Source organism: Phalacrocorax aristotelis, chromosome 1 (assembly GCF_949628215.1).
Source record: "Phalacrocorax aristotelis chromosome 1, bGulAri2.1, whole genome shotgun sequence".
NCBI classification, from domain to species: Eukaryota; Metazoa; Chordata; class Aves; order Suliformes; family Phalacrocoracidae; genus Phalacrocorax; species Phalacrocorax aristotelis.
Genome location: NC_134276.1, coordinates 45220402 through 45246693, shown reverse-complemented (window position 1 = coordinate 45246693; position 26292 = coordinate 45220402). Strand labels below are relative to the sequence as shown.

General features: G+C 38.9%; 3 protein-coding genes across 6 annotated transcripts in view; 1 reads left to right on the top strand and 2 right to left on the bottom strand.

The window, feature by feature from the left end:
• Window positions 1-2772, bottom strand: part of PIBF1 (progesterone immunomodulatory binding factor 1) — a 125109-nt gene extending 122337 nt beyond the window's left edge. For 2 of the 3 annotated variants that reach the window (XR_012659753.1, XM_075088223.1), the window contains exons 1-3: window positions 2385-2646; window positions 1569-1885; window positions 626-726 (exon numbers count right to left, since the gene is read on the bottom strand). Coding sequence is in view for 2 of the 3 variants with exons in the window: in XM_075088223.1 (XP_074944324.1) it covers window positions 626-726; window positions 1569-1820 (353 nt within the window). In the remaining variant the exon portion in view is untranslated. Of the gene's footprint in view, window positions 1-625; window positions 727-1568; window positions 1886-2384 lie in introns of all 3 variants that reach the window. The other variant, XM_075088231.1, reaches the window with a different exon arrangement.
• Window positions 2729-25252, top strand: DIS3 (DIS3 exosome endoribonuclease and 3''-5'' exoribonuclease). The gene is made up of 21 exons (XM_075088212.1): window positions 2729-3073; window positions 5116-5273; window positions 5963-6156; window positions 6273-6346; window positions 7490-7657; window positions 8541-8705; window positions 9604-9717; window positions 9806-9943; window positions 11072-11218; window positions 13434-13550; window positions 14393-14494; window positions 15131-15195; window positions 15285-15369; window positions 15899-16026; window positions 16509-16595; window positions 17626-17782; window positions 18934-19148; window positions 20298-20466; window positions 20890-21048; window positions 21340-21462; window positions 24903-25252. The coding sequence occupies exons 1-21, from the start codon at window positions 2840-2842 to the stop codon at window positions 24990-24992; spliced, it is 2889 nt and encodes a 962-aa protein (XP_074944313.1). The 5' UTR covers window positions 2729-2839; the 3' UTR covers window positions 24993-25252.
• The window catches only part of BORA (BORA aurora kinase A activator), a 38382-nt gene continuing 19916 nt past the window's right edge, over window positions 7827-26292 (bottom strand). Inside the window, exon 13 of one of the 2 annotated variants that reach the window (XM_075088296.1) lies at window positions 7827-8255. In XM_075088296.1, coding sequence (XP_074944397.1) covers window positions 8251-8255 — 5 coding nt within the window. In that variant the 3' untranslated portion in view covers window positions 7827-8250. Of the gene's footprint in view, window positions 8256-25240; window positions 26192-26292 lie in introns of those variants that run through there. The other variant, XM_075088282.1, reaches the window with a different exon arrangement.

The window sequence follows — 26292 nt, the reverse complement described above, 5'->3', positions numbered from 1 at the left end:
TGCATCCTCTACCATAACAGGAAAATACTAAGTAATGCTCTTCCTTCTCAGTCCTATTACAGGTGTTAAAACATTTAATTGACAATGTAATTTGGAGAAGCCTGCCAGCCAGTCTATTGTCAGCTACAGGTTGACTCAAAATGTTTCCAAAAAGCAAGGGGAAAAGTTTCTGCATGATCAACTGAAAGCATTTCTGATCAATAAGTAATCCTAACTGAAAGTACCAAATATTACCTCCTCACACCTTTCCCAAGTCATCCAGGCTGCAGAGTTATTAAAAATTCAGTTTAAACTGACAGAAGGTGTGCCCCCTCTCCCTATTCCTTTTGCTCTTTACTGGTTTTAAGAACATTCTTACTCCAAGTTCCTGTTAAGTTCTGAATCCAGGTAACAACAAAACCAAAACCACAAACTTCAGTCAGTGTGAGCTGAATTCATATTTACTTATATGGAAATTAAATATGTAAGTTCCATTTTTAGATTGGAAATACTAATATAATCTGCAAGAGAAATCCTACTCCTGCAATTAATAATAATTACTTTCCATTAACTGTCCAGAAATTAATTTGAATTCATATTAATAAATGATTAAAGATTAAGGGTTTTTGTTTTAATTCCATCATACCTAGCATCTTCTTGCTGTAATGCCAGCTGGCTATCCAGTCGTAAAGACAACAGCTGCTTTTGATGGATTGCATCATTAAGCTTCTCTTCTAGCTCTTCAATCTAAATATAAAAAATATAAATATAAAATGAAGTAAAGAAGTTACCCTGGTAATTTTAAAAATTTATTTGACAACAAGAACAACTTGAAAGAAAAAAAAGTGGAGACACCAATGTGCTGGGAAGTACAATAGTGACTGTCTAACAAGGCCTCTAAATATGCTGAGGCTTCATATAATACAATATGGATTTTACCCTAATGAGCTAAAAATAATAATAATAAAAAAAGACTTAGTTCTACAGTTGATCTTTTTCAGCTAAGTAGCTACTTGTTCAGCTGATTCCAAACTAGGCTTAAACTCAGAGCAGCAAGCCCGTGAAAGCCACAGTCAGTATACAGTAGGTTGTAAATACTAACTGCACACAAGCGTGGCAAAGCCTATACACCTTTCTTAATTTCATGCATCTTAGTGGAAACCGCACACAACACAATCTCCTACTGTTGGCATGTTGGTATATTCCAGCCACATCATCTTTAGTAATTATTGAATAGCATTCAGATGACTTATTCTAGTATTCCACAGGTTCAGCTTAAAAGCTCTACTGTCTCTCACATCAGTGACAAAATTATTCACCCCTCCTGAAAGAATGCAGGTCTTTTTCCCTGTGTTTTTAGAAAAGGAAAAACTAATTTGATCCCCCTCATCCATCTGCAGGTATAATGCAGCTAAGTCTTATGTATCTTTGTTTCCCCCTCTTCCCATTAAAAAATATGAGGAAAAAAAAAAGCTAAGGCTTCAGCACGCAATTCACAGAAATTCTTTTCAGAATGGAAGTTTCTACCATACTCTAAAAGCACCAGAAACAAGAAAAGATTATACAACAAAAGAAGCAACAGTTCTTACCTTGGTCAAATATTCTACTTTCAAGTTGTCAATCATCAAGTTTTTCTGAGACAATTCTATTTTAAGCAGCTGAAGATTATGGAGCAACTCTTTCCGTTCAATCAGCTGCTTAGTGATTTTAACAGTACCTTCTCTCTCTTCAGAGGAAGAAACATCATCGGTTGGTATTGTGGTTTCTAAGCTAATATCTTCAGACTCCAAGGAGCTGGAAATGTTTACTTTCCTGATTTCCTTAGAGCTTTTATGTGACATTTTCTTCCACTATTTGCACAGGTTTTTTTAAGTTATACTTTGAGACGAGCCCCCTGAAGAATCAACTGCAAGAATCAAAACAATTAAGTAAAAGGCAATATGTCATTATGAAAAACCAACCAGTTAAATATTTTTTTGTTCACCCAAGAAAAATACTTCAAGAAGCTCTGAAGAGGGCAGTTGCCTGAGGACTCCCTTCCTAAATAATCATTAACAAGGTTTTGACTGCAATAAGCTAAATAACGGTGTGAATCAAGCTTACTAGTAAACTGTCATGGCTAAATCAAGATGTGCACCTGCCATTCACAGTCAGAAAGGTCTGAACTGAAAACTCCTGAGACCGATGAGGCATACAACAGACGTCCAATAAGGGGCATAACAAGGCTAGTGAGACAAAACAGTAAAGGAGGACTCTGATGCCCGCTTTTGTATTCTCTCAAGACGTAGCTCCACTGTTCTTACCCTGCTAGTATGCTAGTACTTCCCACAAGCGACCCACCGATCGGTCACACGCACTTTTACAACCACTTGGTACAGACCACAACTTTTACTTAGCAGACGCACCAAGACACGCTGCCCAAAGCCCTGCCGGGAAGGGAGATGCTGCCCTCGGAGCCCTACGCTGTCCCGAGAGGCGCGGGGCCCGCCGGGGGCTCCCCGGGGCCGCTGCCGCCTCCCCACGGCAGGGGCGGCTTGGTTGAAGGGGTGCTGCTCCACCCGCCGGATGCCCGCCTCTGCGGGAGGCACCGGGCAGCCGCCCGCCCGGTAACAGCACACGGGGGATGAAGGGAACCACCCCCGCCCCGCCGAACACTCACCCCGCGGCAGCCGCTGGCGCATGCGCGCGGCCTTCCCGCCTCCCCTTAGGGCGGCTGGGGCGGGGCTGCGTGGCGCCATCACCGCGGCGACGGGGATAGGCGGCCGGCACCGCCGCGCGCCGCTTCCCGCCCTCCGCAAGCGCGGTGCGTGCCGGGAGGCGGCGGGGCGGTGGGGTTAGCCGGGCCGCGCGTGCACACGCCATGCTGACCTCGCGCACCTTCCTGAAGCGCACGCGGGCGGGGGCCGTGGTGAAGGTGGTGCGGGAGCACTACCTGCGCGAGGACATCCCCTGCGGCGCCGTCGCCTGCCGCCTCTGCCCGCCCCGCCCCGCCGGGCCCGGCCCCGGCCTGCAGGCCCGGCCCAGTGGCGCCGCCAGCAGCCTCTGCCCCGGCCCGCACTACCTCCTGCCCGACACCAACCTCCTCCTTCACCAGGTGAGCGGCTCCCGGGGGAGCGGGAGGGTCCGGCCGTGCGCCCTGCTCCGGCCCTGGTTAAATGCGCGGGGACGTGAGGTGCCCCGCTGCCCGGGGGCTAGGGTCCGGGCCTCCTTCCCGGGGGGGAGCCGGACCTGGGCCCTCCCCTCGTTAGCTGTGTCTGCTCGGCCCCTGAAGGGGTAGCCTGAGGAGGCCCTCAGCATCACCCAGTCTAGGCTGGGTTTAGACCGTTTTCAGGTTTTATGAACGGCAGGAATAAAGAACAGCGCTTTTTTTGTTTGTTTGTTTAGCTGGTTGGTTTTGGGTTGGTTTTTTTTTTTTTGTTAGTTGTAGTCTGATAGGGGTATGGAAAGTCAGGCAAGGAGAGTAAATAGAGTATCTACAGAATAGAATACACTCTGAAGCAGCAGTCAGGTTCTTCAGGTGGTTGCTTAATTTCCCTGTCAACGTGCGTTTTCCTAAACACCTAGTGTCTTTTTCAGAGACTGTTGTAGACTTAAGTTCTTTATACCATGATGTTGATTTCAGATAATGAATAGAGGCTGCAAAATCTGTCTCTGTTCATCGATACCAATGTGCAAAACTCCCATGTACGACTCTGGAAGCATAGGGTGAACTGTACTCTGCAGCCCATCACTAACTCTGCAAGGGCTTGAGTCTGGGCAGTGCAGGCAGTAGAACTCCAGGTTGGGACACGAGGAATTCCCAAGCTCAGCATTTGAGGGTTTTTTTGATTGCTTTTGAACACATCTGTAGAAAGTGGCTCCTGCAGACACTGGAAGTAATTAATGAACGCTGACATGGATTACTCCAGAGAGGGGCACAACACACACGTGTTTTAGCAGTTACCCATCCCAAAAGCTGTAAGGATGTGCTTCCCAAAACAGCAAGTCAAGGGATTTTTTCAGCCTGTAACCGGTGGATGTCTTGGTGTCTGTTGGCAAAGTTTGTATATGCAGAGCACTCTGAGAATGTGCCGGGGTACGCTGCAAAGGACTGGAGCAGCCAGGATTAGGAAGTCTTGGTAACAGCAGCAAAAGGTTTTACTAGCAGCTGGAACAGGATAGCAGCAGTAAAACTTGGCCTGGTAATTCAGCTTGTGCATAGAAATGTACTGGATTTCTTGCCCTGTGAACATGGCTCTAAATCTTTTAGGTCATCTAAACATCAGGTGCAGAGAAAGTTGATCTGGCATTGCTTTTAATTCTTTTAGCCATACCCTCTAGGGCCTTACTGCTGTCTCTTTAGAGATGGGTTTGCACAGTTCCTTGCTATAAGCTTAGGAAATTAAGCTTACCTTTTTTTTTCTGACAAGAGCATGGATTTTTGGTGTACATTTGTCTCTTGAACACCGGAGCTGTCAGGAGTTGGCAAACAAAATTCTGAAAAATTTTTAAGAGATTACCTCAAAAAAAAAAAAAGGGGCCTTTGAAAAGGTGAAGAGCAGCTAAGGAAATTCCAGTGATTTGAATCTGCAGAAATTAAAATTGCAGTGCAATGGTGGAATTGTTTTTGGAAAACTTAAGACTACATGTGCACAGGCATGTCCGTGTTAGCTGTATCAGTGGTCAGGCACTGTTTTGTGGTCTGCATTGCTCTCAAAAACATATGCCAGACAGCCTTTAAATTATGTTGGATTACTGTCAGATTATGCATAGATGTATTTTGTTCACAAAGATTATAATTTACAGGAACCCATCTTATGTAAACAAAATTTCCAGTGTACACCTGGCCTTAAATTTGATTGGAGCACTGCATACGTTGGGCTGAATTTGGTGGAAGCCAGAATAAGTCCTTATCTTTACTCCAGCAAAGTTCAGGTCATGAAGAGGCTGGAAAATCCTATTTGAACTTTTTGCCCACAAGCAGGCGGAAGCAGCTTCATACACCGTTCAATTTCCCAGCGGTGACAGAAAAAGGCAGAAGGAGGGTGACTCATTATTCATGTTAGGTTTTTACATATTAGCCAAACAAATATTTCAAGTCCTGTTATTAAGTAGAATTAAAACCCAATTTTGATTAATTTCCATTTTGTTCCTCAGATTGATATACTTGAAGATCCTGTTATTAAGAATGTCATTGTGCTGCAAACAGTCTTACAAGAAGTCAGGAGTCGGAGTGCACCAGTGTACAAGCGAATTAGGGACGTGATTGGAAACCCTGAAAAACACTTCTATTCATTCACCAATGAGCATCATCGGTAAGGTGTGGAATAGGGTATAATAAAGTTGTACTGACATCCACTGAGAGAAATGGGAAAGCTGAACTGGAACATGCGAACTAGGTTAAAAAAAAAAATTAGACTGAGGTGCATGGAGCTGTACACTTCTAAGGAATCCTATTGGGTAGTAGTTGCATGTTTCAGGAGCTTTTCTGTTTTATAATTAGTATAAGCATATATATTATGAAAAGTTGATTAGACTATTGAATAAAATTTATAGGCAAGACTAACTTGAGCAATAGAGCAATGCTTTTCCATTTTAGGGTCTCTTTTAAACATTAAAAAAAAATCTGTTGGTTCATGGCAGAAAGCTCTGAGAGATGGAGATGCAATTAATTTGCGTTTATTTGTGCTCACAAGTAGTTCCTACTACTGCAGTACCATGGTTCTAGGAATCCTGATCGCATAGTTCTGGTATCTTGAATGCAGTCCTCTTCAATCGTCAGTGAGAAGGTTTTATTAGAAGTTAACACTTCTTTGCTTTTTTCTTGTCTCTTCTGTCTCCTGACCCTTCTTCAGTGGCCTATAGCGTGTTACACATACTATAAAAATCGGCATGGCAATGATTCTTTTAGCCTCGCAATCTTGATCTTGTTTCAAAATTTTTCATAAGTATGGATGGATGTTGGGATTTGTTTTGTTTTGTTTCTTCCCTTTTATTTATTTAGAGAAACATATGTAGTGCAAGAGCAAGGAGAAACTTCTAATGACCGCAATGACAGAGCCATTCGGGTAGCAGTAAAATGGTACAGTGAACACTTGAAGAAAATAGAGGATGAGGAGAAGATCCAAGTTATCTTTTTAACAAATGACAGAACTAATAAAGAGAAAGCTCTAGAGGAAGGGATAACTGCTTATACATGTAAGTGAAGTGGCATGTATGTTTAATTTATTGCTCAGATATACAATCTCAGCAATGCCTTCATACCTAAATACCATGCATCTCTTCCATAAATATTTATGTGTGTGCTTTTGTAGGTGAGGAGTATATAAAAAGCTTGGTAGCTAATCCAGATCTTGTAGATCGTCTTGCTTGTGTATCAGATGAAGGGGTATGTTTTCATTTTCTTTTTATAAAATAAATTTATCACAAATGGTTTGCAGTATATTATTGGACACTGTATGTCAGGCTACTGGCATCAGTTTAGAAAATGAGGTCCCTGGACTTCATTACCATTTTGGCAGTATAACTTTTTGATAACTGAAGAGAAAAAAGGAAATATTGCAGCTGTTTTTACTGCTTCTTATATGCTTATTAGTAGGTATCTAGCTATTTGTAAAAAGCCAGTTGCTTTAGATAACTGATGTGAAGATGGGAATAACAATAGTTGGTTAAAGACAGGTTATAAATATTAGAAATAATGGAAACAAAAAGAAAACTACAAGTGTATATTGCAGACCATTTAGGTCTTTGTTTTGTGCCTGTTATTTGGAAGTTTATGTTAACTTATTATTGATCAAAAGCATTTTCTATCAAAAGCTCTCATTTTTCTGGTCAGTTAAGTTGATGTAAGTGCAGGCTGCAGCTTGAAGATGAGCTACATCCCCTTCTATTTCCCTGTGCTTTGTGTTTATCAAAAATCAAGACTTACACTTTCACATAAGACTGATATAGCTGAAAACTAACACCCCCAAAAAATGGGAAGATCCATTTCATCAATTCTAGCCGAATGGAGTGGGAAAAGCAAGAGCAGGAAGACAGTGGAGGGCTCAGCTGATCTTTTCAGTGGTTAGCTGTACTTCACGCAGCTTTAACTAATTGCCTGACTGCTCCAAAGATTGGTCACAATAATGTTTTTTCATAAGGTTCCATATAGCTTGCGGTATATACTTACACTGTGATTATACGGTGTAGTGCTATGCTAATATTTCTTTCACTAAGTATAAGTTTAGTCAGCATATCCAAATTAATGTAAAAGTGTACGTCACTTCTGCAGTATCTTTTTAAGTAACTGCAGGCAAACAGGAAAAGAAAAGGAGACATTCCTAGACTTGCCATATTTCTATGTTCCTTATGCTTTTTATGCTACATTAGAAAAATTACTGCTTAATAGTAGTTTTTCATTATTGTGCATATTCATACCTACACATAGTTATAATTTTGGAGTTTGCTAGCTTGAGTGTCATGTTCCTGAGCTTGCTTTTAGAATAATCACAAATACAGAAGACTGAAAATTTTTTCTTTTTTTTTAAAGAAAGAAATAGAAAGTGGAAAAATAATTTTCCCAGAACATATTCCTCTTAGCAAGCTGCAGCAAGGAATAAAGTCTGGTGTTTACCTCCAAGGAACTTATAGGGCAAGCAGAGATAATTATCTTGAAGCTACTGTTTGGGTTCATGGAGATGCTGAAGAAAACAAAGAGGTGAGTTTTTCATTTTGACTTCATGCTGTGAACTTTAACTAGCCCCAGTAATGACTTTAAATGTAATTCTTTCATGGTGACCTATGTTGTTAAAAGGAAGCTTTGTAGTAAATTTTCCTCTTCTGTGTTTTTCAGGGGGTTTTTTGCTTTGTTTTTGTTTGTTTATTTGTATGGATATAGACTACTGACATGTTGACTGTTCTCTTTTCAAAAAGAGAATGTGTTTAAAATCTTAGTTGTTAATTGACTCAAATATAACACTCTTTTTAAAATTAGTTTTAAATATATGGTGGAAGACAGAGAAACAAGTTTGTAGGAGGATTTTCAGAAAAACTGTGGTGAGTGCTTGTGAGGTGCTCTTCCTTTGTTTCCCTTACTGCTTTCATGCCTGGTGATGAGCAGATGGGCTGTTCCTCTCTAAGCAGTTAACCCAGCTGTCTGCCTACTGGATTCTGTCTTGGTACAGTTTTACAGAAGTTGTTTCCAACCAGCAGCAGTTGTCTTCTCCCTCCCTATTTGTAGTGGCAGCTGGAGGTGCTTCTCTGGCATTCCGTTTCTTTTATTCTTGCCTCCCAGAAGTCCTTTGGAGTCCCCTAGCCTGCAAAAATAGAAGGATTGTCTGATATAAAAGAAAAAAAAAAGTCTGGGGAAAATAAATTATTTTTATAGAGGCAACTGGAATCCTGAAATAATATCATCAGTACTGAAAGAAGCCTAGGCAGAGGAAGAAAATAATGCCTCACAAACATGCCTGAAATATTCTTTAGAGTGCAGAGCCTGTTACACGTGGATACTCTTCTGTTGTACGGCTTTGATTTGGGTCTTCTGTTGCTATCATCATGAATATTTGCATTTTCTTTTTTTTTTTTCCTAAAAATTCCAGATACTTATACAGGGACTGAAACATTTAAACCGAGCAGTTCATGAAGATATTGTAGCTGTGGAGTTGTTGGCAAGAGATGAATGGGTGGCACCATCCTCAGTGGTCTTACAGGATGATGGCCAGAATGAAGATGACATTGAAATTGAAGAGGAAAAAGAAAACATTGTATGAATTAAATAATCTTTTACTTAACTTGCATTCAGAGAGATTAAATTGACAGTGTTGTTAGGCTTTAGATTTATATGTCCTTTTCATACTGAATCCTAAAAGCTATTATGAATATGGAAATTATAAAACTTAATTGTAGTCTTAGAGTTGTGTTCAATATGTGAATGTATATAAAATTGATACTTTTTAATTAATCCCAATCAGAAATTCCCACATTACTTAGTCTAAAAGTTATGGAGTGGTAATTAGGTAGCCAGTCGTATAATGCAAAGCTGTATACAGATGTGCAGGTTAGGGTTTGCTAGAATAGGAGCAGATGTGCCATGATGACGGTCAGCTTTTATAGGCAATGCATACGTTTGGAACCAGTTGTAAAATGTTCTTTAGCTTCTTGCAGTAATTCCGCTTAATGTGCGTGCAGTGCACACACGTGTATACCCTGTCCAACAAATATTTGCATTTCTTTAGGGACATGATCTTCCTACTGAATTCCATGGGAATGTTTTTTAATTACTGTGATTAGAATTATTGGAGAATTTTCAAGCAACGTAAAAGGGCTCCTAAAAGTTATAATAATAGCTTGGAAAGGAAAATGGAGATAGTTGTGGAGTAAGCAGAGACAGTGGAACAAGGTAACATTTCTTCAGAGTCTTTTTCTGCAGTTCTTTGTTTTTCTGAAGCAATGTCCATTAAAAAAAAACACAACAAAGCAGTTGCGTCACATACTAAAACTATTAACAAGTCATGCAAAGCACAGGGAGACACAGTTCTGTTTATGAAGTCATAGAACTTAGGGCGTTATAGTGACACAGAAGTCGTTACTACCAAGGTTTGAGATATGTGCTGTAGTCAAACATGTTAACGTTTTGTGGTTTTAACTTCTGTTTTCTACCAGCTGAAGACTTCTTATAACAAGGACATGCTGAGACCTACAGGAAAAGTAGTGGGCATTATAAAAAGAAACTGGCGACCATTTTGTGGCATGCTTTCCAAATCACAGATCAAAGAAGTAAGGAAATAATCAAGTTATTTTAAGTGTAGGGTTTTTTTTCCCCTTTAATTAGAAATTATTTGTTCCTTTTTCTTGATGTTAATAGGCAAGGCGCCATTTGTTTACACCAGCTGATCGCAGAATTCCTCGCATTCGAATAGAAACAAGGCAGGCAGATACATTGGAAGGACAAAGAATAGTTGTTGCTATTGATGGTTGGCCCAGGAATTCCAGGTATCCTAATGTAAGTTTGTTTTCTTCTGAACTTATATCTGCCCAAATTTTATGTGTGTGTTAGGTAAGATGTTTATTATTATCTGTACCGCTGAGTAACCTCAAAAAGCATTGACATGAATTTTTTGATGGTGCAAATTAAGGAAGTCCTCAAATTATTCAGTTTACTCTTACCCCCAAAAAACAGGTACGGGTTATACTTAAAAAGCTTGGTCCTCAGGTTCTGCAGTGAACGTATATGTGCTAAGTAAGGTGTTTTATTTAGACTAACTAGAGACTGCCTTGTTTTTACTCTGGGTTCCTAGAAGGGTGAGCCATTCGCTGTGGCATTGCTCATCCAAACACTGATCACCATCATGGCAAGTAGTTTCAAACATAATGGCCAAATTCAGTCAAATTGCCAGTGGGCAGAGTTTACAGGTAATTAAGGTCTTAAAAATTCTTTGTAAATAAACAGGAGGATATAAGAGACATTGAGGACACTAGCTTCAATTTGTGTTGAACACTAACCAGGTTTTGAAGAGGCTTCTGTTGTCTTGTGCAGGAGGGCATAGCTTGTAATGAACAAGAGCACAGCTGTCTCACCTGTACTTAGAGAAATGAAGGAAACTTGGAATATATGGAAGGAATGTTAAGACAAAGACAGCATTACTGCAGGGGTCGAGAGATGTGAGAAAGGAGGTAAAGTTAGTGTAGTGTTAGGGAGTGGGATGTGTGGCAAAATACAAACCAACAGAGAAATTAGACCGTACTGGTTTTGCTGCTTACACAGCAATGCTTTTTTTTTCCCCCCTGCAAAACTGAACTGCTATGTTTACAACTTTTGCAGTTTTAAATTTGGAGAATTTCCTGACATTCTAGGAAAAGAAGGGGAAATAAAAAGTTCAGACTTACTGAATCGATTAAATATTTGAAATTAAATTTCAAATATTTATATTTGAAATATATTGGAATATTTGAAATTAATTTTGAAGATGAGAAATTTGACTGAAGAAGAAAAGATTAATCCTCTGTGTAGTATAATGTACTAATAACCTATGGGATAATGGTCTCAATTATTTTTGAGCAGTGTTGCTTGATGTGCATGTGTGTATATGTGTGTGTATATATATTTGAATGTATGTATCTTGTTTTTCAGGGTCATTTTGTTAAGAACTTAGGAAGTGCTGGAGATAAAGAGACCGAGACAGAAGTTCTTTTGCTTGAACATGATGTCCCTCATCAGCCTTTTTCCCAGGGTGTCCTTAGTTTCCTACCAAAAATGCCATGGAGCATTACAGAACAGGTAATAATTTTTAAATTACTGTAATAATTACTGTGCCTTCTCCTTCATAACATTCTCGGATATCAAAATATATCCAAAAATAGAGGAAGAATGTTGTCCAAATCCATTTTATCTTAGTGTGGACTTTCAGCCAGATTTCCTCTGGAAACAAGGCCTCTGTAAGTTTTTGGGTTTTGGCTAAGACTGTGTTTCTTAGGTATAGGTAAAAACTGTAAGATTTTTAAGATAAAAATCATATTACAGGTTTCATTGAAAAGTAAAAATATTTTTAAAAGGGTTTTTTGCAATGGAGAGAGACTAAAATTCAGAAAATTGTAAGATCATCCCTAAGAGTTTTTTACCTTGCTAAATAGCTTTGTAACCAGATGTGGCAGCCTGTGTCATCTCTAAAATACTCTGAGGAGAGGAGTCTTTAATATATCCCGCTATAATCCAGTAAAGTCATTAGAGAAAGAGAAATTGGTGTTTACAGAATTGCTCATTTTAAATGCTGTTAGTGAATTTCAGGTTGTCCCCGGTAGCTTAAATATGGGAAATGGTTGCTTTAGAATCTGTGGGAAAATGTCATCAGGGAACAATTTGAGCATGATATAGTTTTTGTGTTGGGCTGGGCTGAGTGTTTTTTGTTTGTGCATTTTGTGTATTTTGATTTCTTTGAGGTCAGCAACTTTTTTTGCAATTTACTGCCTACTCCTATTTCTTTTGAATGTAGAAACTGAAGGAGGGATCTTTGTGTAAATCAGCTGTCTAAAAGTCAGTTGTCTAGTCTAAGATACCTATCTGAGATCTTTTTGTAGCCATCATACAAAGGTAGATACTTCCGAAGTGTGCAGTTCCTTTCAACTGTCTACACATCTAAGCCTTAGAAAGCTAGAAGTTCGTAGAGAGCAATCATATCCTAAAAAATATGCCCAGCTGGACATCAGTCAAAATTCCACTTAAAAATTTTGATTCCTGGTACTGCTAATTCTGAGATCATAGAATCGTAGAATTAATGAGTTGGATTGGAAGGGAACTTAAAGATCACCTAGTTCCAACCCCCCTGCAATGGGCAGGGACACCTTCCACTAGACCAGGTTGCTCAGAGCCCCATCCAACCTGGCCTTGAACACTTCCAATAATGGGGCATCCACGAGTTGTCTGGGCAACCTGTCCCAGTGCCTCACCACCCTCAGAGCGAAGAATTTCTTTGTATATCTAATCTAAATCTACCCTCTTTTAGTTTAAAACCAGTACCCCTTGTCCTGTCACAACAGGCCCTGCTGAAAAGTTTGACCCCATCCTTCCTGTAGGCCCCCTTAAAATACTGAAAGGCCGCAATAAGGTCTCCCGGCAGCCTTCTCTTCTCCAGGCTGAACCACCCCAACTCTCTCAGCCTGTCCTCATAGGAGAGGTGTTCCAGCCCTCTGATCATTTTTGTGACTCTCCTCTGGACCTGCTCCAACAGGTCCATGTCCTTCTGTGCTGAGGGCTCCAGAGCTGGACGCAGCACTGCAGGTGGGCTCTTACCAGAACGGAGCAGAGGGGCAGAATCACCTCCCTCGACCTGCTGGCCACACTGCTTTTGATGCAGCCCAGGATACGGTTGGCTTTCTGGGCTGCAAGCGCACATTGCTGGCTCATGTCCAGCTTTTCATCCACCAGTACCCCAAAGTCCTTCTCAGGGCTGCTCTCAATCCCTTCATCCCCCAGCCTGAATTGATATCCGGGGTTGCCCTGACCCAGGTGCAGGACCTTGCGCTTGGTTGTATTGAACCTCATGACGTTCTCATGGACCCACTTCTCAAGCTTGTCCAGGTCCCTCTGGATGGCATCCTGTCCTCCCTGAGGTGTGTCATGCGCACCACTCAGCTTGGTGTCATCTGCAAACTTGCTGAGGGCATGCTCACTCACACTGTCCATGTCAACAACAAAGATGTGAAGCTCATTAAAAGATGGTGGTTTTATTCTGTATCTCTTCTGGTTTGGTTCCAGAAAACAGGAAAATTTTCACTTGATCATCATCTGTCTTCAGTTTTTCTATCACTGTAGTTCTGTATGTCTTTTTTTATCTTGTAAATAAATATTACTGCAAATGTTGTCCTAAGGGAAAAAAACCCATTCTGAAAATAATCGGTTCCTTTTGAAAATCTTATGCAAAGTGCCTTTTCTCAGATGATCATTTTTACTTTGATATGGAAGTTGTTCTTGAAAATTTTTTTTTTTTTAATTTCAGGACATGAAGCACAGGGAGGACTTAAGGCATTTGCATGTTTGTAGTGTTGATCCTCCTGGCTGTACGGATATTGATGATGCACTACATTTTAGAGAAGTGGAAAATGGAAATATAGAGGTATTTTTTTTTCATTTTAATTAAACCAGTCATTTTTTTATTTACTTCTTCTTTTCATTTACAAACAGTTCAGTAAGGCTAATAGTAAATGACATGAGCAAAGCTCCAGACCTGTTGTAAAAGAAATTACTGGTGTTTGCACAACTGCAAGATGGTAATAAAGAGAGTTGATTTGCATTACATCAGTGTCAGAAGTGGGAATTTAATGTTGTCTAAATTCACCTTGCTTTCTGCTAATCAGCAGAAATGGGATGGCATGGGAAATTAACAGAATTTATTTGCTGCTTTAGCAAAGTATAAGCATGGATATCTACAGCTAGGATAAGGACCTATCAGTAGAAAAGGTGAAGCTACTGCTGTCATGCCTAAGGAATGATTATTTTATTAAAAAAAAAAAAAAAAGCTACAGTCTTAACACCAGCTCTTTATCCCCCTTATAACTGATTTAGTCAAGTTTTCTTCATTCTAAATTAATTTGTAATTGTAATAGCAGAGTGTGCCGAAAGGGATGGTCTAGCAAACAGAAAAACAAAACCAAATTTGCAGTGAGCCTTGAAGAAAATGAAAGAGGTTATTTGAGCTCCCAGGCAAGAAGAGTTGCATTTGTAATGAGTATACCTTTCCAATAAACGTACACATGCCCTTATTTTGCATAAGTGCTGCAACTATTCTTTTTAATATCAGTATGCTAGGTTTTAACTGTTCCTATTACTAAATATAGGAGCTGCTGAAGGGAACTAGGAATGGGTAAATTGGGTTGTAAATAAAACTTGAGGAAGTTTCTTTCATGTTGAGAACTATTTCTGTTTCATAAGATGCATAATGTGATGCCTGTGTTTTAGGTTGGTGTACATATTGCAGATGTCAGTCACTTTATTCGCCCAGGAAATGCTTTGGATGAGGAATCAGCAAAAAGAGGAACAACAGTATACCTGTGTGAAAAAGTAATTGTTTTCCATATAAAAAGCTTTTTGTACTGTGGCTGGATTTTTTTATTGCTTTCTTCTTTTAATTCTTGGGAGTAAAGATGTTCTCTCTAAGGAAGGAAAAAAAGTAGACTACTTTGGGCTGCACTTAATTTGCCTAAGACTATCAAATTAAAGGTGCTTTCTGACATTCAGCCTTGCACAGCAAGAGGGAGAATTTTTTTTAAAATCCATTATCTGGAGAATATCCCTTTCAGCTCCTGCTTGAGCATGTAGTTCTGAAACTGGACTACTGTTTTAATATTGATGTGGAATTGCAGAAGTGGCCTGGTTTTGCCTTTTCCATTGTTACTTCTTGTGGTAGCTAATCTATTTGTATTCAGTACAACTGTACACTTAGTCCTGTTTATTTTAACTTATTTCTCAGAGACCACCGTTTAGTTTCAGAAATAACTGTTAATAGAAACTGGTAATTAAAATGGATCTTGGCATGAATTTCCTCTAAAGTAGCCTACTTTTATTTCAGAAATCTGAGCTTTCTAAGCCAAAAAATAAAGTAATTATTATTTCCAAGATTTTAGTATATTAAAAATCAGGCACATACTTAACTAGCTTACTTATAACTAGTTATTATTTTTATTTTTCACTTTGCAGAGGATCGATATGGTTCCAGAGTTACTTAGTTCCAACTTATGCTCCCTGAGATCTAATGTGGACAGGTATATGTACATGATGTTTGATCCTGACAAGAAACTCCAGATGTTTATATGTGGATTTTAAGCGATTTTCCCCCCTTCTTCCCTTGTAGGCTTGCGTTTTCATGTATATGGGAGATGAACCACAAGGCTGAAATTCTAAAAACCAGATTTACGAAGAGTATTATTAATTCCAAGGTTAGTCACATAAATATTGTTTTACTTCTGAAAAAAAGCTGGAGACCTTTTTAAAAACAATGATCAACAGAGTTGATAATAAAGTTTTCTTCTTTCTGTTCATTAATTTATATTTCCTTCAAATTAAAAAAATGATGCTTAAATTGTAAAAATAAAGAATTCTGCCCTGTTCTTTCAAACCTCCAAGGCTGCAATGTTTTTTGTGAGGTTAGGTTGGTATATACCAGCTAGTCACAATTTTCAGACTGTGTAAGTGGTTAATATATTTCTGAAAATTAGACCTCTAATGTATAAAATAGATCTGTCATCAGCATTAAAAAAAAATAAACCACTGTAAATGCCTGGTATTAATATCTTGCATAGATCTGTCCTGTTTTGTCCATTATCCTTTGAGAATGACATGCATTTAAGTGGTGAATATAAAGCTTAGTATTACTGTGAGCAAGTTGCAGTTTCTGCAAGAGATCTATGTTTTTCTTTTCACTATCAATTATGTATCACGATGTCTCTCTTTTTTAACCTCTTCAAGGCTTCTCTTACATATGCTGAAGCACAGATGAGAATTGATTCAGCAACTATGAATGATGATATTACTACTAGCCTACGTGGACTAAACAAATTAGCAAAAATTCTGAAGAAGAGGAGAATTGATAACGGGTAAACTGCGCGGTGTCCCTGTGACCTTTTTTCCCAGGGTTTGGTTTGGTGTTTTTCTGGCTATTTTTTGCTGTCAAACTATAATGCTACTCTATATCCATTTTTCCAGTGAAAATCTTGAAAGAGAAGTAGCTTGCTACTTCGATTTGTATAAAAATGCCTATCTTTGTTTCCCCAAAAATATAAACCTGGGATGTTAACTTTTCCATCACAAGATCAATGAATATAGACCTCTTACGGGCATTATAAAAACACAGCCAGTCGGAGTAGCATTTGAGATTTTAGGAGCTAATATTGATGTATGTCTCCATTGTAATTTTGGCTAATTTGAGCATTAATTCTGTCATTGTATTTTTAATTTCTGCTAATGCTAGAAGATTTTGTTAATTTTAAATTACAGTGTCATGATAAACCCAGATTTTGTGTACCAGCCTGCAACTCAGCTTTACTGTAATTCAATCATACCACTTACTGTCTTCCAGAGCCTTGACACTTTCCTCACCAGAAGTTCGTTTCCACATGGACAGTGAAACTCACGATCCTATCGATTTGCAGACTAAGGAGCTCAAGTATGCGTATTATTTTCCTCAATTAGTTAATTCAGGGCAGGGGTGGAATTGATGGCATGTTTAAATAGCAACATTTACTTAATAGCGTACAAAGTTCATATAATAGTGCAGGACAATCATAGAATTATAGAATGGTTTGGGTCGGAATGGACCTTTATAGATCATCTAGTCCAAAGCCTGCTGTCAAGGGCAGGGGCAGCTTTCACAAGATCAGGTTGCCCAAAGCCCCATCCAGCCTGACCTTGAGCACTTCCCATAATGGGGCATCCACAGCTTCTCTGGGCAAGCTGATCCTAGAAAAGATAATTCCTTTGTGGTTTTTCTGCACTATTTATGAAGCAAGTTTTGAACTGTATGCTTCATATACGAACTTAAGTCTTTACTATTGATTTGATGGAGCACTAAGGTCCAAACTCTTGACATCCCACTGGCTTCTCTGGGATGCTCTTCTACTGGTATTAACAAAGGAGAGAAAGTAGAACTTGGAGTTATGGATTGCTGAAACCTTAAGAACAACAGAGCAGTCAGTGCACGTGTACACAGTGATACAGACAATCATCCTGAGGAGTTCTAGAAATGGAGCTACTGATTCAGTTTCTGAAGCTAGATACTTACTTTCTCTCATACTAAGACTTCGTTTCTGTGCTAAAATCTACACTTACGTATACCATCATGACTTTATGGTGTGCAACATGGTGCCTTCAGACTTCATATGCACAATATTTGAACAGTTTTTTTAGGAAGAAATCAAGAGGCTTATCTGTTGGTCTTTTGGAGCATTTTAAAGAGCTTTTTTTAAAATCAAATTTGTTATTTTAGAATATCTTGGGGTTTTCCCTCTCAACAATTATTTACTAAGTTTCAAATACTATGTTTTTAGTCTTAAAAATGTTCACCTAATTGTATACATGTTCCAAACCACTAGTTACTGTTACATAATATTGTTAGGATGGTAGAATGTTTCTTCATTAGGTGCTCAAATACATAATTTAATGCTTTTCTAACAATATAAAATATTTTATGTTGCTAGGGAAACAAATTCCATGGTTGAAGAGTTCATGTTGCTTGCCAACGTCTCTGTAGCACAAAAAATCTACGATGAGTTCCCAGAATTTGCTTTGCTCCGGAAACACCCTGCTCCTCCCCCATCAAATTATGACATCCTTGTGAAGGCAGCAAAGTCTAAGGCAAGTTTTTACCATGCTAATAAAGTGACTTAATTAGAAAAGGCTGTGTTTTCTCTCTGGTTGGCCACTTACCCAAGAATAAGAGTTGGAAAGGAGTATTTTGAAAGTGCGTCAGCTGCACTTTGAAATTGCTGGTACTTGTAGTAAGGTATCTGTACCTCTAGATGAAAGGAGAAACTCCCAAATTCTATCAGTGTAAGATGAAGAGATGAGCCCAAACCCAGCCCATTTCATTTTCCACTGCTATAAAACTGGAATAATGATGATTTAATTTGTAATCTGAAAATTTTTAAAGTACCATTTTATTTGGAAAGCTAAATTCCTGTGCATAGACAAACATTCTTTTAATAAACCAAAATGATTTTTCACTAGTCTGTCCAAACCATCAGAATTAGGTATTAATATGCTGTATTTTTGTTACACTTTTAAAATAAATATACAATTATATTACCCTAAAACAGGCTTAATTTGACCTCTAGATCATACTTTGTTGTCAGTAGTTGTACATGAAGGAAAGAACGTTCAGCTGATCTTGTGATGAAACTTACTTTGTGTGACTGGAAATTAAAAGTGCATTGTTTATTTTCACGCTGCTGAATTTTTATCAGGGCACACTGGCAAACAGGGAACAAACTTAGTGTCATGCAGTACTAGTTTTGCAAATCACTTTTCCAATTATAAGTTTTCATTATTTTGTGGAGGACATCCAAGAAGGTTGATTACAGCTTACACTGTGCTTGGATGGAAGTCTTTGTGTGGCATAAATAGATTTTTTTTTTTTTAACTTGCATATCCCTTTGATTTATTCAATAAAGGGATGGAAAAATCAAACCAAAGGAAATAAAAGCTTGTTAATATTAGCATAAAGTGTTTCTTAGTTCTGAATGGATGTCTTTTCTGAATTCCTAGGCTGCTGACTTAGCTTTTCATTGTTTGCATATAGCACTAGTAATAATGAGGGAGGGATCTGTGAGTGGGTGGATTTTGTGTGTGTCTGTGTAACAGTGGTATTCCAGTTGGTTGTTAGTAGGTATGATACCTGTGCCAGTTACTACGATCAGCACGGATGTAGCTGTTACATTTCTGCTTGTGCTTGTACTCTGCTAATATTTGCTAGTAACACCTGACCATTTTTTTTTCCTTCCTTCTAGAATTTGGAAATTAAGACAGATTCTGCAAAGGCTTTAGCTGAATCGTTAGACAAAGCTGAATCTCCTACGTTCCCCTATCTAAATACACTGTTGAGAATTTTGGCCACTCGTTGCATGATGCAAGCTGTTTATTTCTGCTCTGGAATGGACAATGATTTCCATCACTATGGTTTAGCCTCACCTATTTACACCCACTTTACCTCACCTATTAGAAGGTACTTTTATTTTTATGAAAGTTTCAGAGAACAAAAAAGTGATTTATTTGTGAAGAAATTATATTTTAAATTGTAGTGGTGTCCATTTAAAATACTGTTTCTGTTCAGCTTTAGTTTTCAGTTGAAACAGCAGCGGCTTTACACGTAGATCCATCTTCGTGTGAGCTCCTAGCTTTGTTGTCTACAACTCCAAAGTTCTAATAAAATTTTTTTAAAAGGCTCATAAAAATAAGAGAAATACGTCCCTATGGATATTTCTGGCATAGAAATGCCCTTTGGGATCAGTTAGCATCACATAACTCAACCAGAGACTGAGGCAGAGTTTGGCCAGTCAGTTTTCAGGTGGGAGCTGTATTTAAATTTTGAGTATTCTACATGCAAAAAATTTGTTATTTTAGTTTTGCATATCAAAACATTGCTAATTTGAAACTTGCTACTGTAGCTGTTGCAATGCAATGAAATTGTACAGCCTGGAAAATGAGGGGGGTTTTATTTTTTCTTTCAACCAAGAAATATCTAAGTTTTGAAGAAAATAATTGTCATTGTATTTTGCTCCTTAGAAACATTTCAAGTGAAATATCTTACAGGTGGATTAAAATTTCCTGTGCATTGTGTGGATAATTTGTGGAGGTTCTGGGAGTCCTAATGTTAAATTTTAATTGCTAACAGATAACTTAAAAAGTTCCTGGCTGAAGTTCTAATAGAAGTTAAGTACCAAGAAGTTCAAGTATGATTACACTTTGCAGATCAATGGCATTGAAATACTGTTCTACACTAAATTTGTCTAGTTCATGGGAAAGAGAGGAGGAGGGAGTGGGTTAAGCTGCCATGGTGAAACAACATTCCTCAGTCCAAAAATAAAACTTTGTTTCTTCTTGTAAACGTTCAACAATACAGTCTCTATTGGTAGAATATAGTAAAGAGTTTCTTTTAGAAAATCGTACAGTTCCTTCTGGCTCTGCAGAGCATATCTTTGGTCAGCAAACAGAGTGGCCTTGAATCAATACAGGCTGTTATGAGCAGACCATTATCATTACAAAAACTTTTTCATCTGTAAGATTTATAAAAACAAAATTATATTCAGGAACTTTTTTAATTAAAAAAGTATGTTTTGATATGTTGTTGATCATTTAACCTCATCTATTGCAGGTATGCTGACATTATAGTACATCGGCTTTTGGCAGCAGCCATAGGAGCAGACAGGACTTACCCAGAACTTACAGATAAGCATAAACTAGCGGATATATGTAAAAATCTCAACTACCGACACAAAATGGCTCAATACGCACAAAGAGCGTCTGTTGCATTCCACACACAGGTAAGTAGTTCTGAGATGCGAGGATTAACTGTGGACAATTCATGTTAATTTTAAAGGAAGGCAGGGAACATTGAGTTGTGCTTTGTAGAGCAAAACCACGCAAGTCTGCAGGAATGATTAAGAATAAGGGCTGCTGCTTTGAGGAAAAGCTTCAGCATCGCATTGCTGGTTCTGAAAAATTTAAATGCTAGCATTTTGAGGATTCTTTTTACTTTGTGCTTTCTATAAATACTATGAACGCTTAATATTGCAGTTTGTGGGATTTTTAAAATCTGCTTTCAATATCAGGTGTATAATTATCACCAAGTATAGATTTGTATTTGAATGGGGTTTTTAAAATTTTTTTAAGCCAGTACATTGCAATCCAAAAGAGAATGTTCTAGTGGGTTTTCTTCTTATTCATATATTCTACTTTTGTTACAGCTGTTCTTCAAAAGCAAGGGAGTACTGAATGAAGATGCATATATATTATTTGTAAGAAAAAATGCAGTTGTGGTTCTGATCCCCAAGTATGGGTTAGAAGGAACAGTCTTCTTTGAAGAAAAAGATAAACCAACACCAAGACTGGATTACAACAATGAGGTATGTTTTATAATCTGTAGTAGTAGTGCCACTATGGTCTTTATAACTCTAAATAAACAGGTTCTGACAGGAATTGGTTTCCGTAATAGATACTACTAATATCTAATTATCTGGGTAAATACCGCGAAAATGTATATACGACGGATCATGTCACTCTGAACGTTCAGAACAATAATTTGTGTTCATTTTTATTGACATGTAACATAAATAATTACCTACAAGAATATTTATTTGTATAAAGACATAAGACATTGTAAGCAATGAGTATTTGTACAAAATTTGAACTTCCAGGTACCATCGCTTACTGTGGAAGACACGACATTACATGTATTTGATAAAGTTAAAGTGGACGTTACATTAGATGCTTCCAACATCCAGCATCAGAAAATTCGGATGGTGTTGGTAGAACCAAAGGTAAGGCACGAGATTTGTGATTGATAGAATCATATTATACTTTGGGAATCTTAAAAAATCAGCATATGGTAAAAATGAAATTTAACCCTGAAGAAAAAAGAATCATTTAGCAGCAGATTGTAGTGATTGCTTCAGATCTACTCTCAATAAAGCACAGGTCTGCTTTCACTGGCTGTTGAAAAGAATAAAGGGCTCTAAATTAAATTTCCCTTCTGGGCCCATCAGGGATATTTCCACTGATGGGAAAGATGATGATTTGCTGAAGTAATATCTTTTGAATTTCATGGTTCTATAATCAAATCTCCCTTTTGAAAATCTGCCAAGACTCAGTAGGATCATCTTTTTGCTCCAGTAAATTAGTGTAACTGTGATGGGTGGCTCAGAAGGAAACTCTGTAATTGCTGGCTGTAAGCGGCAGTCCTTTCTTACAACTTCCACAATATAAAAATTCTCCCTTGATAATATTGTAAGAACTGTAATGTCCTATTAACTGTCTCTCTGGTCTTAAGAATTTAAACTCAAGCTTCTTTAGTACATTTGGGGCACTGGGGTTTTCACCTGGTCTCACACCTCAGGCCTGCTGGGCATTTCGTGTGCCATTACAGGGTTGTGTACTGTCACGAAGTTGCATGTGACTTTTTTGGTAAACAGATGGTTGCAGTAATTGAGTATCCATAATCATGGAGTATCCGTAATCATGGAGGAAAAAGAAAACCCAAAATAAGCAAGAGGCCCTTGTTGTTTGTACAGCCAAACATTTTTTTCTTTTTTTCCGGAGAAATCATCTGTTTCCAAACATGTAAATATTCTGATCTTTGAGCTGTTGTATTAGCTTGAGTTGAAGGCAATCCTCATGATTTAAAAAAGTAGAAGATAATGAAATTTGTAGTAGAAAGAAACCCAGCATCCTGCTGCACATTCACATGCTGAGCTGCCTGTGGCTTGCGCTCACCAACTGGCGTTTGTCAGAGCTGCCGTTGCGGGTGTGACGCAGGAATATTCCTGTCACAGTGAGTGCAGTCCCCGAGGAACACACTTCGTTCATTGAAAATAGACACCAAGTAAGGCTAATGCAAGCTGATTATGGTTTGGTTTTTTTTCCCCCCTCCCTCCCCTTCCCTTCTGCTTCTTGTACCAATTTCTGTGGAGGTCCTTGCTCTACAACGATACAGGAACAGCTGCGCTAGTTAACCCAAAATTCTGTCATCTTAAACATCAGTTATTAGCCCTCCTTCCTGGTAAGGAACGAGTATAGGAGTAAGATGCACATACAATGATTGTTCCCGTTGTCTCCATTCAAAGCTTCCAGCAATTTATAACTTAGTCTCACCCAGATATACGCATCTTTGTGTTCATTCAGCAGATAGTGTCTTGTTCTGTGAATTTGTTCAATTGTTCTTTTTCCCAGCTTAGACTTCTGACTCCCAGAGTATCTTGTAACAGTGAGTTCCTGCAGCAAACTGAATGAAAAAACCTTTCGTTTCAAGCACGATGCCTCATACCGTTACTTGATGACATAGTCTATTTCCTGCACTATGAAAAATAGGAAAAAAAGACTATTTACTGTTCCCATGCCACTCGATTCTCTATACTTCTGTTACCCCCTATGCTAGTTCCTGCTTTTCTGGAAACTATCTCGTATCTTTGATCTTCGTCATCACCTTTATGTTCTTGTAGTTCTGTGGTTTGTTTGGTTTGGTTTTTTTCTTGAGCTGGGAGAAACAGGATGCTTTTAGAACTCTGCGATGGACGGGGTCTAGTCCTGGCACTGTTAGTGTTCCTCTTACCCAGTTTGTTCTAAACACTTTTTTTTCATTGCATTCTTGATGTTGGTCTTAATTTTCCCCGAGTGCTTGAAATACACTTTAATTACCTGTTCTTGCCTGCTTTAGGCTTTTATTATCATCAAGCTATCCACTGATGGAGGAGCAAGGAAGAATTCTCTTACTTGGAGAATGTTTGTTACTGTTCCTCAGTCTTTTGCGCTTGCCTTTTTAACTTAATTCTGTGCTTCTTCATTTGGACAACTGTTAACTTGTCATACTAATCACTCTTAACCGTTCTCTTGAATGATAAAAGGCATATTCTTACTCCAAGTCTGTCTTTTTAAATTCTATCTCACCCCTGAAAGCGTTTTAACTTTTTGCAATCCCCTTTAATAAAAAATCTTTATTAAATTCCTTATTATTGCTGATGTAATGCACTTTAAGGTTTGGGATTTTATTGCTTCGACCACGGTGATGCATTTTGAATAAGTACACTGAAACCTGTGGGGAACCCCTTAAGCAGTTCCTCAGGTAGGAGCTGCTTCTCCCTTTTTACGGGTGCTCTGGCTAGTTGGTCCCAGAAACAGGCCACTATGGCACCTGGAAACCTGGCCTCTGGAGCCTTCTTGTGACATTTACTCACTGAAGGAAGGTAACTTGTTACCGTGTTACCTGTCCTCACTGCTTCTCCAATGCTCCTTCGCATGTCATAACCACTGCTGACCAGAACCACAGCCTTCACCTCACGGCAGTGGGTTCAATTCCAGCACAGGTGCCTGTGCTACTCTCATACAATTTTAAATGACTCTTCTACTGGTATGGGCTTTTGTCGCTCTCATGTAATTTATAACCCGGTATTGAAGTCCTAGTGACCCACTTCCTTGCACCAAGCTTCTGAAGTGCCCGTTACCTTCTCTCATCAGCCATTACAGTTTGCCTGTAGCCTCAAATGCAGAGGAGCGTACAGGGATCTGGTTGTGGCCCAGCTGGTTTATGAACCTACTTACATGAACTGCATTTCGTCGTAGCCTCCTTCAGTCTTCTCTGCTTTGATGCTACTCATCCCCATACTGTCAAAGAAAGCATAGCACACTTCTCCATCACCTCTTCCCTTGAGGCCAAATCATTCTCTGTAAGCACACAGGCTCTTCTTCATCCTTGTTCTTCCTTGCTTTAGAAGTCTGTTTTTCATTTATTTAAAAAATTTTTCCCATTTCTCCCAAAACTAACGCCTTTTTGCTATGCAGTGTCCCGAGCCTGACAGGAGCAGCACTTCAGAAAACACTGCAGTGGTGACTGCTTTTTAAAAGCAAAATGCAAATGGATAGGTTTTAGCCCCCTTTTCTTTCACACCCCCTGCCTTATAAGCACATGGTAAGGCGTGGCAGACAACTGACAAGACAGGAGGTGCAGAAGGCACAGCTGGCACCTTAGCCAGGGCGGGGCTGCTCCTTGCGCTGCCCTCCTATTTTTCCAGTTTTTACTTCATTGGAGTGTTCTAGCTGCAAGCGTTATATCATGGTAGACCCTTTTTCAGATGACTTAACAGAATTTTCTGATGTTGATACAGTGCTTGGAGAAGGTCTGTACACGTAAACTCAAGTTTTATCAGGATAGTGTGAGGTAAACTTTGAGTTAGAAGTGTTCTGACTTCTAATTCTTTTCTTACTGTAGATACAAGGAAATGATGTGCCTGCAAATCCATCTACAGAGATAAGCAGCAAGAATGAACCAGAGAAAAAGAAAAAGAAGCTACAAAAATAGCTGAATATAAAAGTTAATGGGAAGTCACACATGAATTATTTGTATGTACATATTTTTCCCTATGGGCAAAATGCTAGAAACAGGTTTTGTTTACTTTTAACTACACATTTTAATAATTTGTAAAACTGGCTTTTTTAAAAAACTTTTTATGAACATATATACGCAGGAAACCAATATTTAAAACCACATGCTGCTACAGTTTTGTCTTGAGTGAAAATAAACCGCCAAAACTAGACCTCTTCCTTTGTGTTACAGAAACACTTTTTTGTTTTGTCTGGTGTGTTTTCTTTGGGGTTTTTGTTTTGGTTTTTTTTATTTGTATTTAAAATACAGCCTTAAGGCCATGCAAAAGCCTCACATGAGTCAGTCTCTTCAGTCTTCGGTGCATTCTATTTAGCACCTCAGAAGGGAAAGAAGTAATTGTGCTAGTTACAGGTCTTAAGTGCTAACAGAACTTACTCTCGGATAAATCCCACAGCCTTGCACCTCCTTCTGGTCTGAGGGAGAACTTTCCCAGATTAGCCGTGTGTATGCATGCACACAATATGCAGATGGAGAGAAAAACCACACCACAGAAGTGCCTTAGTCTGTGTCCTAGACCTTCAAGCAATTTAAAATCATCAGCGGCTAAGCAATGAACTGCCTTACAAAAAGGATGGAAACCATCCATTATATTTGTGTTACACAAAAATCCACAAGTTCTGCAACGATCACTCCAGCTTGTGCTGCCAGGATGCCAGCAAGTTACAATTAGTTAGAATTCTCAAAAAAAAACACCAAACAACCAAACCACCATTTTGTGCCTTGAACTGCATCGTTACAGACAAGCTGCCTCCCCTGGCTACGTAGTCGTAAAGTGTGATTTATGTGCTCCCAGACTCAGAGCTGAACTCCCGCCCCTGGGACAAGCTCTCTGTGAGGTGGCAGCTGTGGAATTCTGCAAGTTCATTTCAGTAAAACTCTCCTCCAGTAGTGTTCCTAGGATTACAGCAGTTTTCGTAGATCGGTTCTGCTGCTGTCAGTTCCTACAACTGCACTCCCACGTCCTACAGGTGTTCCGCAGAGATCTCTGAGGAGTTACAGCTCACAAACTACCATACTAGTCACTTACTCCTCAGTGGTGTCCTTGGGGAATCGGTGGGTCACAGCTCATCAATATGTGGGTGTCACTTGGCCGTATTTACTCAGCTCCCTGGAAGCTGTCGTTGACAAGGACTGGATCAGATTTATAAAGTACATATTTATAAAAGTCATCAAAAGTGGACAATGAACATGTTTAACTGATTGCAATAGAGAAAGC

Bases quoted from the DNA above. Each gene is read 5' to 3' on its own strand.
- DIS3 (XM_075088212.1), top strand. From the start codon at position 2,840: ATGCTGACCTCGCGCACCTTCCTGAAGCGCACGCGGGCGGGGGCCGTG. The intron at 3,074-5,115 runs GTGAGCGGCTCC...TTTGTTCCTCAG, and splicing joins CCAACCTCCTCCTTCACCAG to ATTGATATACTTGAAGATCC. The intron at 11,219-13,433 runs GTAATAATTTTT...TTTTAATTTCAG, and splicing joins CATGGAGCATTACAGAACAG to GACATGAAGCACAGGGAGGA.